The sequence below is a fragment of the Petaurus breviceps genome, unplaced genomic scaffold (genome assembly GCF_028583685.1).
Source record: "Petaurus breviceps papuanus isolate PSGF00001 unplaced genomic scaffold, PetGlider_PUasm1.0 91133, whole genome shotgun sequence".
NCBI classification, from domain to species: domain Eukaryota; kingdom Metazoa; phylum Chordata; class Mammalia; order Diprotodontia; family Petauridae; genus Petaurus; species Petaurus breviceps.
In genome coordinates, this window is record NW_027187419.1 from 52,307,946 (window position 1) to 52,321,644 (window position 13,699).

The following is a 13,699-nucleotide window of genomic DNA, read 5'->3' on the forward strand; positions in this document are numbered from 1 at the left end:
GTGTGTGTGTGTGTGTGTGTGTGTGTGTGTGTGTGTGTGTGTGTGTGTATGTATGTGTGTGTGTGTGTGTTAGGGGGAATACTAGGTCTCCCTATCTTGCCCCAGATGGAAAAGCCCAGATTTCCACAGTCTTGATTCTACCATGAATCAACACAGAATCTTTTACCAGATCAGTTTTTCCAATCTGGACTAGTTTGCCCCTACTTAGGCAGACTGGTGACACCTTTCTGGTGCTGATCTTAGTACATAAAATCTTCATGTTGAGCCCAATGCAGCTCACAACTATTAAATTCAATCCAGTCTCAGCCTCCCCAACAGCAAAGACTATGAATCTTTGCTTAAGTCTTTTGTTTTAATACATTTTCAGTAATACTGATTTACTATAAGGTTATTCACCATTGTAAATGGATTGTCTATACAATCAGACTATAAGAAAAAGCTGTTTCTTCCTTTATACTCCTACTTAAATTTGCCTTTATACCAACCAACTGGTTGTTAATTGGGGTGAGAAGGAATGTGGTCCAATCAACTCCACAAAGTCAATTTTTCTCACAGTGATAATTAAAACAGTTTTCTGTAGGTAAACTACTAATGAGACTGTAAACTTTTTTGACTCTCAGAAAAACTAGCAAAATGGGAAATTGTAATTAATTAGCTATAGTTAATTAACTAAATTTAATTAATTGCATAAATCTTCACCAAGAAAAGAAACAAATCTCTAGATTAGTTCTAGATCTCTACATCTAGAACTTTCTCTGCCTTCTTTATTTTTGAGCTATATTTATTTATTATTATACTCTCAAAGTGAATATTTGTTGTGAAATATTAATGTATGGGATTCAATTATAAACAGACCTCTATCGTTTCATTTATGTCATTTAAAAAGATGGTATAATCTGGTACCTCTGGATTTTTTTTGTACCAACATAGCTTTTTTTTTCCAATTTATTTATTTATTTTTAGTTTCAACATTCACTTCCACAAGATATTGATTTACAAATTTTCTCCCCATCTTTCCCCTACCCCCACCCCAAGATAGTGAGCCTACTAAATACGCCTTTCCCCAATCTGTTCTCTCTTATATCTTCCCCTGTCCATCCCCTAACTTTCTAGTAGGGCAAGAGGGATTTCTATACCCCAGTGCCTTATTTCCCACTTGTATGTAAAAAAAAAACTTTAAAAAATTTTTTATCATTTGTTTTTAAAATTTTTATTTCCCAATTCTTTCCCTTCTTCCCTCTTCACCCACCCCCACTGGCAAGACAAACAATTCAATATAGGTTGTCCGTGTGTAGTTATATACAAAATGTTTCCAGTAGTTATATTGTGAAAGACTAACTATATTTTCCTCCATCCTATCCTGCCCCCACTTATTCTATTTTCTACTTTGACTCTATCCCTTTTCAAAAGTGTTGGCTTCTAACTACCCTCTCCTCAAATCTGCCCTTCCTTCTATCATCTGCCCTCTCTTATCTCCTTCCCTCCTACTTTACTGTAGGGTAAGATACCCAATTGAGTATGTATGTTATTCCCTCCTCAAGTCAAATTCAATGAGAATAAGGTTGACCCATTCCCTTTCACCTTCCTCCTCTTCCCCTCCATTATAACAGTTTTCTCTTGCCTCTTTTTTATGAGATAATTTACCCTATTCTATCTCTCCCTTTCTCCTCCCAATATATTCCTCTCTCATCTCTTAATATTATTTTTTAGATATCATCCCTTCTTATTCAACTGATCCTGTGCCCTCTGTCTATGTGTACATGTATACACATATACACACATTCACATATATATTTATACACACATACACCCTCCTATACATACATACATATATATGTATATATACATATATTCCCTTCAACTATTCTCATACTGAGAAAAGTTTTATGAGTTTCAATTATCGGTTTTCCATGTAGGAATGTAAATAGTTCAACTTTAATGAGTTCCTTATGATTTCTTTTTCCTGTTTACCTTTTCATGCTTCTCTTGCTTCTTGTAGTTGAAAGTCAAATTTTCTGTTCAGCTCTGGGTTTTTCATCAAGAATGCTTGAAAAGCCTCTATTTCATTGAATATCCATATTTTCCCCTGAAAAATTATACTCAGTTTTGCTGGGTAGGTGATTCTTGGTTTTAATCCTAGCTCCTTTGACGTCCAGAGCATCATATTCCAAGCCCTTTCATCCCTTAATGTAGAAGCTGCTAGATCTTATGTTATCCTGATTGTGTTTCCACAGTGCTCAAATTGTTTCTTTCTGGCTGCTTGTAGTATTTGCTCCTTGACCTGGTTGGCTATACTATTCCTAGGAGTTTTCTTTTGGGGATCTTTTTCAAGAGGCAATTGGTAAATTCATTTAATTTCTATTTTTAATTTTCTATTTTGCCCTCTGGTTCTAGAATACTAGGGCAATTTTCCTGAAGCATTTCTTGAAGGATGATTTCTAGGTTCTTTTTTTGATCACGGCTTTCAGATAGTCCCATAATTTTTAAATTATCTCACCTGCATCTATTTTCCAGTTTAGTGATTTTTCCAATGAGATATTTCATGTTGTCTTCTATTTTTTCATTTGTTTGGATCTGTTTTATAGTATCTTGATTTCTTATGAAGTCATTAGATTTCATTTGCTCCAACCTAATTTTGAAGTGAGTTTTTGAAATTCCTTTTCCATCTGGTCAATTCAGTCTTTTAAGGTATTCTTCTCCTCATGGGCTTTTTGGGCCTCTTTTGCCATTTGAGTTAGTCTATTTTTTAAGGTGTTATTTTCTTCAGTCAGTCTATTGACTGGCTTTTCATGATTTTCTTGCATCATTTTCATTTCTCTTTACAATTTTTCCTCCACTTCTCTTAACTTGATTTTCAAAATACTTCTTGAGCTCCTCCATGGCCTGCAAGCAGTTCATATATTTCTTGGAAGCTTTTGATGCAGGGGTTTTGACTTTGTCTTCTTCTGGTTCCATGTTTTGATCCTTTTTGTCCCCCCAAATATTCTATGATCAGATTGCACTTCTGTTTGCTCATCTTGCCAGCCAGCTACTTGACTTTTGATCTTTATGTCATGGTAGAACTCTGCTTCCAGAGTAGAGAGAGCTGTGTCCCAAGTTGCTGGGGGTTTTGCAGTTATCAGAGCTATGAGGAGGGTGCCCTCTCTACAGCCACCACAAGCTCTGGCACACTGACATTCTTCACCCCAGGACTACCACCCAAGACTGCAACCCAGATCTAAGCAGATCAAAGCAAGAGTGATTACCTTCTGAATGGTTGCTTGATCCCCCTAAGATCTGCAAGACAGGAGTTCCAGAGGAAGCCATATGGCAGCAGTTGTAGCTGCCATGCCTCGAACACCTCTGCCACCCCAGAGGCAGGAGCCAGACCCTGCTCTTCTCTCACCCACTTCCAACAGAGTTCCCTACTGACCTTTTACTTTCTCTTTGGCGTTTATGGGTTGAGAAGTATGGAAACAGCCACAGTTGCCAGTGATTCACTCTCCCAAAGTCTGCTCTGGTCAGTCTGGGCTGTGAGTCTGGGCTGCGAGTCTTGGCTGCTACTGGTCTGGGCTGGCACAGTTCTGGCATGACTGTACTCTGCTCCCTGCCCAGGTGCCATAGATTCTTCCTGTAGGCCTACCAGGCTGCCTTCAGAGGAATATTTGTTTCTTTCTGTCACTTTGTGGGTTCTGAAGCTCTAAAATTTTAGTCATTATTTTTACAGGTATTGTAGGTAGTTGGAGCAGGAATTCAAGCAAGTTCCTGCTTTTACTCCACCATCTTCCAACATAACTTCTTGAAAAGTTCTACACCCTTTGAGTTCAAATACCACCCCATAGTTTTGCTATCAAGGGTAAATGTACCTCCAAAAATTAAAGAAATTTGCTTGGATTTCATTAATTCCTAACAAATATTTTTTATGAATATAACTAAGTCCATTGATAAGATGTATATATTTTTATATTGTCCTTAAAAAACCAAAGTATACAAGTGCACTATAATGGAATATATTCTTTCACATATAGTGCAAGCATTAAGTACTCACAACCAAATCAAATGAATGGCACCAGATTCCTAGTTGTTTGTGATGTCGCCCTTGGATCCTGTGTGAATTTGTACAAAAGAGATTTCTCATTAACTGAGCCACCACCAAGTTATGACAGTGTGCACGGAATTCGGAGAACAGAACATATCATCTCAGACTTTGAGGTATTTATATATTTACATATATGCAATCAGGCGATCTAGTGAATATTAAAAGAAGGGTCTTTAGTTATTTTAGCCACTTGAATAAAATATGTTTATGTTTATGTGAATATAGTACAACAAACATATATTAAATGTTTATGACAAAAAGACACTGTGCTAGGCCCTGTGCCAGATGAAAATTTTAGATTAGACATGGTCTCTGCCCTCAAGGAGCTAGTAGAACTAGTAGAAAATGGATTTAGAACTATAAGGCATCTCAGAAATTATATAGTCCAGCAGTCCCCTCGTCTCCATCTTATAATTAAGGAAGCTAAGTCCCAGAGAAGGTAAATGATTTTTGTTCAGTGACCCTGCAAATATATAGCAGAATGGGGATTTGAACCTGGACTCATCACTATAAATCCAGAGCTTTCTCCATTGCACTTTACTGCCTTTTAGGTCAATGAGATATGATTACACATAGCTATAATATATGTTATTTTATGTCAAGTACATTAAAAGGCATACAGAAGTGTGCTATATAATTTCTGAGGGAGAAGGACATTATTGATTGAGAGATAAGAAAGGGCTTCCTTAAGGAGTTGGGCTTTAAAGGAGAGGTAGGAATTCAACAGGTGAAAGGTAAAAGAAGGCTTCCAGGAAAAAGGAATTCTGTGAGCAAATCCATGGAGACACAAGAATACATTGTGTATTTAGGGGTCAAGAAGTAATTATTTGACTGAAATACAAAATAAAAGGTAGTGAGATAGGGACAGGGACTGGACCTATGATTTCATCTGTATATAACATTCCCAGGTGAGGAAACTCCCTTTTCCAGTATAGGTCAATACTTTCTCTGTAACTTCTCTTTTTTTAAATAACTTTTTAGTGATGCACTTCATCATAATTGCCCCCAGGATCGCCTTTCTCTCTCCTTCCCAAAGAGCCATCTCCTATAATAATTAGTATTTTGAAAGAAAAAATATTTAAAAAGTAAAAGAGGGCAAAAATCAAACTTCAATTTATATTCTAGAGAATTGTCTAGGGACTGCCAGGATGCATGTCAGAGGCAGGATTGGATCCCTACTCTTCCTGACTTCAAGAGCCACTTTCTGTCCACTACTCCACACCACCTGGGAGTGTAATACAAGAGTGGAAAGATAATTTCATAAAAGGGATTTCTCATGTTACCTTACCTCTCTGTATGTTCAGGATATTTCTCTCAATTGCACACTCATGAAATCACATAGGTTGGCTGTATTAACATCAAATTCTAAATCAGCTTGTAAATACATGTTTTTATGGAAACATCTGCTACTATAATTTTTTTCCATCAATTTATTAAGGATTCATTTTATTTGTCCTAGGATGATGAATTTGTTGTATACAAAACCAGTCAGGTTAAAATGAAATACCTTGTAAACTTTTGCATACCTGGAGACCAAATAAAGGACTTTTGTCCTTGTGTTAATACTGAGTGGGAGGAAAATAGACCTGAGCTTTTAAATGATCATTCACAACTTAAAGGTAAGAGTCTCTAACTTAAATAATTCATTCTTTTTTTTTAATGCATTTACCAAGTACCTATCTTTGATAATATTTATAGAACAAAATCTTACTCCAAAGTCTCCTCATTGGGTGGAAGTAACCCAGAGTCTCAAGGTCTAGGGCAATGAAGTACAAGTTCTGACTATTTTACCATGCTGGAAAGACTTTGAGTATATATACATATAGTCTTAGTGAAAGACTGTACCTGCTTTTTAGCTCCAGCCTAGGTAGATAAGGAGATTTTGAACACTAGTAGATTGGCCACTTGGTGATGAATTTCTCGGCACCCGATAAAACAAAGAAAAACATAAAATGGCCCTCAGCTTTATGTTATGTCTTTCCCCTTTCATAGAAAGAATGGCAAAGTGTTGGAAAATAGGGAAGAAGGATGTTAAGAATCATAGTTTTTTATATTATATCTATATTATATATATAATATAATCTATATTATATCTATATTTTATTATATCTATAAACCTTAAATATTGGTACTGTAGAAATGAGCTCTTTGTCCAAAAAGCAAACAGTAAGTACTGCCAGAGAAACTGAATCATACCAATTCTGAGGTTCTTACTATAAACGAAACCAGAAGACAGAATAAAGCTGTAGCTACATGAAAGAATGAAGACAATATCTTCTCTCTTCTAGAGGAGGCAAATAAAGGGATTGACGTAGGTGGCTTTATTATGTACCCCAAAGAAACAAGATACATCATTTCATAAACTATTTGGTCATTTTATATCACAGTACTCATAACTATTTGCAAAATCACTACCATGAAAATAATCTCAGTTTATACACCAATACCTGCAACATTTGTTACAAAAGATGAGGAGGTAGATAAATTCTATGAAGATCTTCCAAAGACTCTCCAAGTTAAATCAACATATACATACATGCATGTACACATGCATATATATACATAGACACATATATTTATGTATATACATATATATACTTTTATACACAGATACTTGAACACTAAAGCAGCAGTTGAGAGGGATGTTTAAAAAATGTGAAAAATATGATCTACAAATAAGGAATGAGAAAGTCCAAAGATTTACAAACTATACAAAAGTTTTTAGGCTTATGTATCATAAATGTCTTCTTTAAGAAAAGAATCAGAAGGCATTGGACATCACAAGCCCTAAATGAAATAACAAAAATTAAAACTGATTACATCTTAATATTCAGGGAAATGATTCATTGTGAAAGTGAGAGTCATTCTGAATTAACCGTCTATATATAATTACGCTACCTCCTTATTAGATTAAAGATCAAAATAACTGCAAAACTAGAGGAAGGAATAGAAAATGAGGAAAAGGTATGGCATGCAATTATAAAAACTTCAACATAACCAATTTAAATAAGCTAGTAATGGCAAAAAAAAAAAAGGTGAACGTATGGATAAACTGCTATTGACAAATAACAGCAATGAAGACTAGCTTTTATATAGTTCTTTAAGGTTTCTAAATTGCTTTATATATATTTTCTCCCTTGAACCTCACAATAATTTTGTAAGGTAGGTGCTACCATTTTACAGATGAGGAAACTGAGATAGAGAGAGATTAAGTGATTTGCCCAACCTCATACAGCTCTGGAGAGTCTGAAGTAGAATTGGAACCCATTTATTCATAATTCCAAATCTAATTCTCTGTCTATCAGGCAACCCAGCTGCATAGGTGCCTAATCTTCATGTATTTTAAATGATGTAAATCAATTTCCATCTCAAGGAAATCAAACAAGGATTAAAAAGTGCCTTAGAAGGGGGTGGCACAGTGAGTTGAGCACTAGCCCTTGAGTCAGGAGTAACTGAGTTCAAATCCGACCTCAGACACTTAACACTTACTAGCTGTGTTACCTTGGTCAAGTCACTTAACCCCAATTGCCCTGCCTTCCTTCCTCCAAAAGGCAAAAAAAAAGTGCCTTAGTTAGCAAATATGTGATTTACTTAAGTGTGGGCAGAGATGGCAGCAAGATTACCACAGGTTTAGAATATAAACTTGTTTGTAAAATTTTAGGAAGTTTAGTGGAAGTTTTTGAACAGTATCATCTCATAAAATAGCAGTAGAGGAAAGTTCACTATAAAGAGTGCTTGTATGGGAGAAAATATGGGAGAGAGCAGATTGGAGGAGGGGATATCCTGTGGGACTGCTATTTTGGGACGATGGGTAGGGGAAAAATGGGGAGAAAATTTGTAACTCAAAATCTGGCAGAAATGAATGATGTAAATCAGATGCTAATAAAGCATTTGAAAAATTTAAAAAAAGAGTACTTGACACAAGACTCAGCTAAACAAGACATTAAAGATGAAAGTAAAGGAGTATCAAATAAACAAAAATGGGAAAGTTTTAAAAATAATTTTGCAACTCTTTTCACTATCAAGACAACATAACCACCACTCTTGGTCTCCAATATTACAGTTCTAAATGTGTTTATAGAGAAGATAGAAAAAGCACTGCAGAGAACAAAAGTGGAAAAAACAAGAGAACTAGACCAAGTATATACAGAGGTCATCTCTGTTAGAGGGGGCACAATGGTAAGGTTCTTGAGAGATTTATTTTTAAGGAATCTGAAGGAAAGGAAGAGACCAAAGTTGTGGGAAGCATGTCTCCAGAGAACATCCATAACCACTAACCCACATGCTTACTTTCTAGTAAATATACAGTTTTTATGAGAATAATATACATATCACTAGGGGAATTCTTGAGGGCAGTAGAAAAGAATAGTCAGGGTTTTGCAAATGATTTTCCAAAACTTGACATAGTTGACTAAAAAATATAGAGAATACAGCATCCCAATATACTACCTTAAAGATACTTCTCTGACAAGGTACATCCCATGTATGTGTCAAAATTATGTAAAATTCCTTAAAATGTATAACAGAGATGGTATTGTTTACTGATACTCTGATCATTAATAGTATTCAAGACATAACACAGGAAGGTATATATTTTCAAAGGTGGTTACTGCTGTCATGGAAAAGTGATCCAGTGACAACTCCATGTTGAAAAGGGATTTCTTACAGATGTTGAGTTCCTCCCTGTAATCCTCTTTACAGATGACATTGGTTTGATTGTGTCAAGCCTCATTCATTTGTTCAATCATAGAACACAAAAAGGTCAAAAGTTCCCCACCCCTGGATCACAATTGAATCTATCCCAGAGTTACAACAAGTTTAAGCACAGCACTTAATACCCAAATGGAGGACTTTTCTTCATCTTGACACAAGGCAAGTTCTCAGCAATCTTTGTTCCTGGGGAGACAAAGCTTAGCAAGGCCAAAAGATACATTGCCAGTCTCTTCATTAATTCATCCTCTGTCTGCACAACAGTCCTAGGACCCCTGAAAACATTAGCAAAGCCCTCTTCCAGGATTTCTGTAAACATACAACAAGAAAATCCTTCTTCCTGGGCTTCGGAACCAACAGCAAGGTTCCAAGAATTCTGCAACAACAGCACTGTCCTTCACCAGTGGACAGAATTCACTCTCTGTCTGCAGAACAGTCTCAGGAGCTCTGAACCAACAGAAAGGTTCCCAGACTCCTGCAACAACAGCACTGTCCTTCACCAGTGGACAAATCTGGCAAAACAACATCAAAACAGACAGACAAAGTACCAGCAAAACAGCCATGTCTCCTCAGTCCTTGGCAGCTCCGGGGGCAGGTCTCAAAAGTCCAGGGCAATTCAAAGTGGCCTTCAGCAATCCTCTCAGTCTCTCTCTGCCTCCACGATGCTGCTTCCAAAAAGTTCTGCCTCTCTCTTGTCTTGTGTCTCTCTGAATCTACGTCACCAGCTCCTCCCAGTTCAGCACTCTCTTTTCACGTCAACAAGTCCATCCCACAAGTGGGATTAACAAGCTCTGGGTTTTAACACAATCAAATCAAAAACCAAGGCAATACAGGGGAATCTTTAAATGCCATTACTATTACAGCTTCCAAGGTGGAGAGTGCATTGTCCCAAGCCTCACAGGTTTTGTGCAGCTGTTTTCAGAGATACTTCTAAGCACCTGTAAGTTTTCAGTTCTTCCAAGATGGTATGATCTAAGTAGAGGTGTTTACTACTCTCCTGACCTGTGCTCTTGTCTATGAGTCATCACAAACACTCTTTTTTGCCCTGGAACTGTGGTGAGGGTCCCCATTCCACTGCAGCCATAAGCCAAGTGTGCTAGTGTTCCTCCTTACCCTGGAACTGCCAGCCAGGACTGTAACCCAGATCTGAGTATGGGCAAAGCAATAGAGTCCTGCCTCTGTATCTTCTTATCAATTGTCTTATCCTGGGAGGACTGAGAGCTCCAGAAGCAGTTGCTGCCACTACAGATTCAGTGGCTCCAAAGGCCTGCTCCTGGTTTGCTGGGGCTGGGTCTGTGCTGGCATAGCCTGCACTGAACTGTGCTCCATTCTTACCCAGGTGTGACAGACCTTTCCTCCTGATCTTCTAAGTTGTCTTTGTTTTTTTGCCTTTTTTTTTTAGAGGGCAGTTGGGGTTAAGTGACTTGCCCAAGGTCACACAGCTAGTTTTTGTGTTAAGTGTCTGAGGACGGATTTGAACTCAGGTCCTCCTGAGTCCAGGGCCTGTGCTATACTCACTGCACCACCTAGCCTCCCCCTAAGTTGTCTTTGGCTGGAAAATTATTTCACACTGCCCTTTTGTGTGTTCTGCAGTCCTAGAAGTTGTTTTATGGCACTATTTAAAGGTTTTCAGCAGGGTTTTAGACAGAGCTCAGGCAAGTTGCTACTTTTTCTCTGCCATCTTAGCTCCACCTCCCCCTGAAAATGTTCTTACCACAAGTTTCTCTGATAAAAGCCTCATTTATCAAATATATACTTATTATAGAATTGAGTCAAATATATAAAAATAAAAGCCATTCTCCAATTAAGAAATGCTCAAAGTATATAAACAGGTAGTTTTCAGAAGAAGAAATCAAAGCTATCTATAGTCATATAAAAAAAATTCACTATTGGTTAGAGAAAGGCATATTAATACAGCTGCAAGGTATTACCTCACACCTATCAGAAATGAAAAGGGTAAGAGGGAAAAATAGGTTATTTTTATAATATACTGTTGGTGGAGTAGTGAGGTGGTCCAACCATTCTAGAGAACAATTTGAAACTAGGTCCAAAGGACTATAAAACTATGCATACCCTTTGACCCAGCAAAACCATTACTAGGTCTCTACCTCAAAGAGAGCAAAGAAAACACAAAAGGACTTATGCACAAAAATATTTATATCAGCTCTTTTTGTGTTGGCAAAGAATTAGAAATCAAGGGGATACTCTTCAATTGGGAAATGACCGAACAAGTTGTAGCATGTAATTGTGATAGAGTAATATTGTGCGGTGGGAAATGAAAAGGGGCGTGGTTTCAGAAAAATGTGACAAGGCCTATATGAATTAATGCAAACTAAAGTCAGAAGAATCAAGAGATCATTGCGCACAGTAACAGCAATGTTGTAATGATGCTCAATTGTGAAAGACTTAGCAATTCTAATCAAAGCAATGATCTGAAACAATGCCAAAAGATTCATGATGAAAAAATGCTATGCATTTCCAGTGAGAGATAACTGATAGACTCTGAGTGCAAATTGAAGTATAATTTTCTCTTCTTATTTTTCTTGCTTTTTTTTTTTTTTAAAGCAATTGGGGTTAAGTAACTTGCTCAAGGTTACACGGCCAGTTATTATTTCTGGGTGTGATGCTGAGTATCTGAGCCCAGATTTGATCCAGGTCATCCCGACACTGGAGCCGGTGCTCTTACTCGCTGAGCCACCTGGCCACCCCTAAGCAATTGGGGTTAAGTAACTTGCTCAAGGTTACACAGCCAGGTGTTTCTGGGTGGGTGCTAAGTGTCTGAGCCCAGGATTCGATCTCCAGGTGTTCTCAACACTGGAGCCGGTGCTCTTACTCGCTGTGCTACCTGGCCTCCCCATTTTTCTTGCTTTTTTAAAAAATGTGGCTAATATGGAAATGTTTTGTATGATTTTACTTATATAACTGATATCATTTTGCTTTCTTCCTCAGTGGGTAGGGGAGGATGTGGCAAGGAAGGAGAGAATTTGGAACTCAAAATTTAAAAAGAGTACTAAAAATAAATAAGTAATAAAATTTTTAAATATCTCTAAAAAGAAAAATCAAATATTTATATCACAGAAGTCATATGATAGATATGAGTTGTAAGATATGTAAGCAACCAAAGAATGTTCTTGAATTTAATAGTGAGTGTTACAAATCCTATTGGTATAATAAAAGATAAATTTAACTATTCAAGAAATATACTTGGATTTCAATTATAAATTTAAAAAAGAAAATGCTGAAAATTTTGAAATGTTTTGTTACTCAAAATATTGAGAAAAGAGAACAAGATTCTTAAAATTGTAAAGAAAAACTTATTTTTTGCAAGTACTGCCAACTCTTTGCTGTTTGAAAATTGTATTTACTTATACTTCATCCTCTGCTATTCAAAATAAACTGCATTTTTACATTTGCCATAAAGTCTAAGTGTACTAGGTTTAGGAAAAGTAGCAATAGGCAAGGAAACTAAAAAATTATACTAAGCAAAGACACTTAAAAAAAACACCTAATAATTATATTGTTTCTATTTAGATTATGCATTACCGGATGCTAACCCTTTCATCAACATAAAAGCTGGCCTTCAGGATCTCTTTGGGATTCAAATCCCTCTTGAAGAGATTCATATCAAGGGAAGAATAATGGACTTCATAGCACAGGTATGGTTTATATTGTTTTATTGTATTTAATAAAGAACTGTACTCAAATCCATCATTCTAGATTCTCTGAATTTTATTGTGTTTTTATGATCTTTTTGAAATACATACTTTTCTAAAAGTAAATTAGTTTTTCTATAGTTATATAAACATTGGATTCTGACACTAATTGCCTGATTGCATTATAACTTTAAAAATCTGTTATGAAAATAAGAGACTTAGAATCACATAATCACAGTCACAAAATCTCAGAATTAGAAGGGACCTCAGATGCAGTCTATTCTCATCTATGCCTTACCATGAAACTCCTCTATTTCTTTCTTTTTTTTTTTTTAAGCAACTGGGGTTAAATAACTTGCCCAAGGTTATACGACCAGTTTGTGTGTGTGTGTGTGTGTGTGTGTGTGTGTGTGTGTGTGTGTGTGTGTGTGTGTGTAGGTATTAAGTATCTGAGGCCAGAACCAATCCCAGGTCCTCCCGACTCCAGGGCCAGCGCTCTTACTCACTGAGCCACCTAGCCACCCTGAAACCCCTCTATTTCATCAATGACAAGTGATTGTCCAGCTTTTCCTTGAAGAACACCAGTAAGAGGAAATTCATTACTTCCCAAGGCAGCAAATTTCACTATTTGGCACTATTTCTTAGGAAATTTTTTTTTTTTAAATCAAGCCTAAATCTGTGTCTTTGCAACTTCCACCCATCATCTCTGGTTTGGTTCACTGGGGCTAAGCAGAACAAATTTAAATGTCTTCTGCCTTAAAGCCCTTCAGAGACCTGAAGAATATTATCATTATCATTATTATTATTATTGTTAGCTCCTAAGTCTTTTCCAGGCTAAACTTTCACATTTCCTTCAGCAAGTTTTTCTATGATGTGGTCTTTCCAATCCTATCACAGCCTTGTTTGCCCTCTGCTAGACTTATATTCTAATTTGTCTACATACACCTAAAATTTGGTGTCTATAACTGAACACAGTGTTCCAGATGGGGTCTGATCAGGGAAGAAGTACAATGGGATTATTGCCTAGCCCTACATACTCTGACTCTCTTAAAATAACCTAAAATCACATTAACTTTTTTTTGCTGCCATATTAACCATTTGAATCATAGTGAATTTATAGTCTGTTTAAATTCCCTAATCCTTTTCATGGACAGGTAGGTAGTACAGTAGATAAAGTTCCTGGAGTCAGGAAGACTAATCTTCCAGAGTTCAAATCTGGCCTCAGGCACTTACTAGCTGTGTGACTGGCCAAGTCACT

At 36.7% G+C, this 13,699-nt stretch overlaps 1 protein-coding gene across 5 annotated transcripts in view; it reads left to right on the forward strand.

The window, feature by feature from the left end:
• PARP4 (poly(ADP-ribose) polymerase family member 4) overlaps positions 1–13,699 on the forward strand; it is a 114,329-nt gene that overhangs the window by 35,058 nt on the left and 65,572 nt on the right. For all 5 annotated transcript variants that reach the window (XM_069080520.1, XM_069080519.1, XM_069080521.1 and 2 more), the window contains 3 exons: positions 4,008–4,191; positions 5,538–5,697; positions 12,320–12,444. In XM_069080520.1, coding sequence (XP_068936621.1) covers positions 4,008–4,191; positions 5,538–5,697; positions 12,320–12,444 — 469 coding nt within the window. The remainder of the gene's footprint in view (positions 1–4,007; positions 4,192–5,537; positions 5,698–12,319; positions 12,445–13,699) is intronic.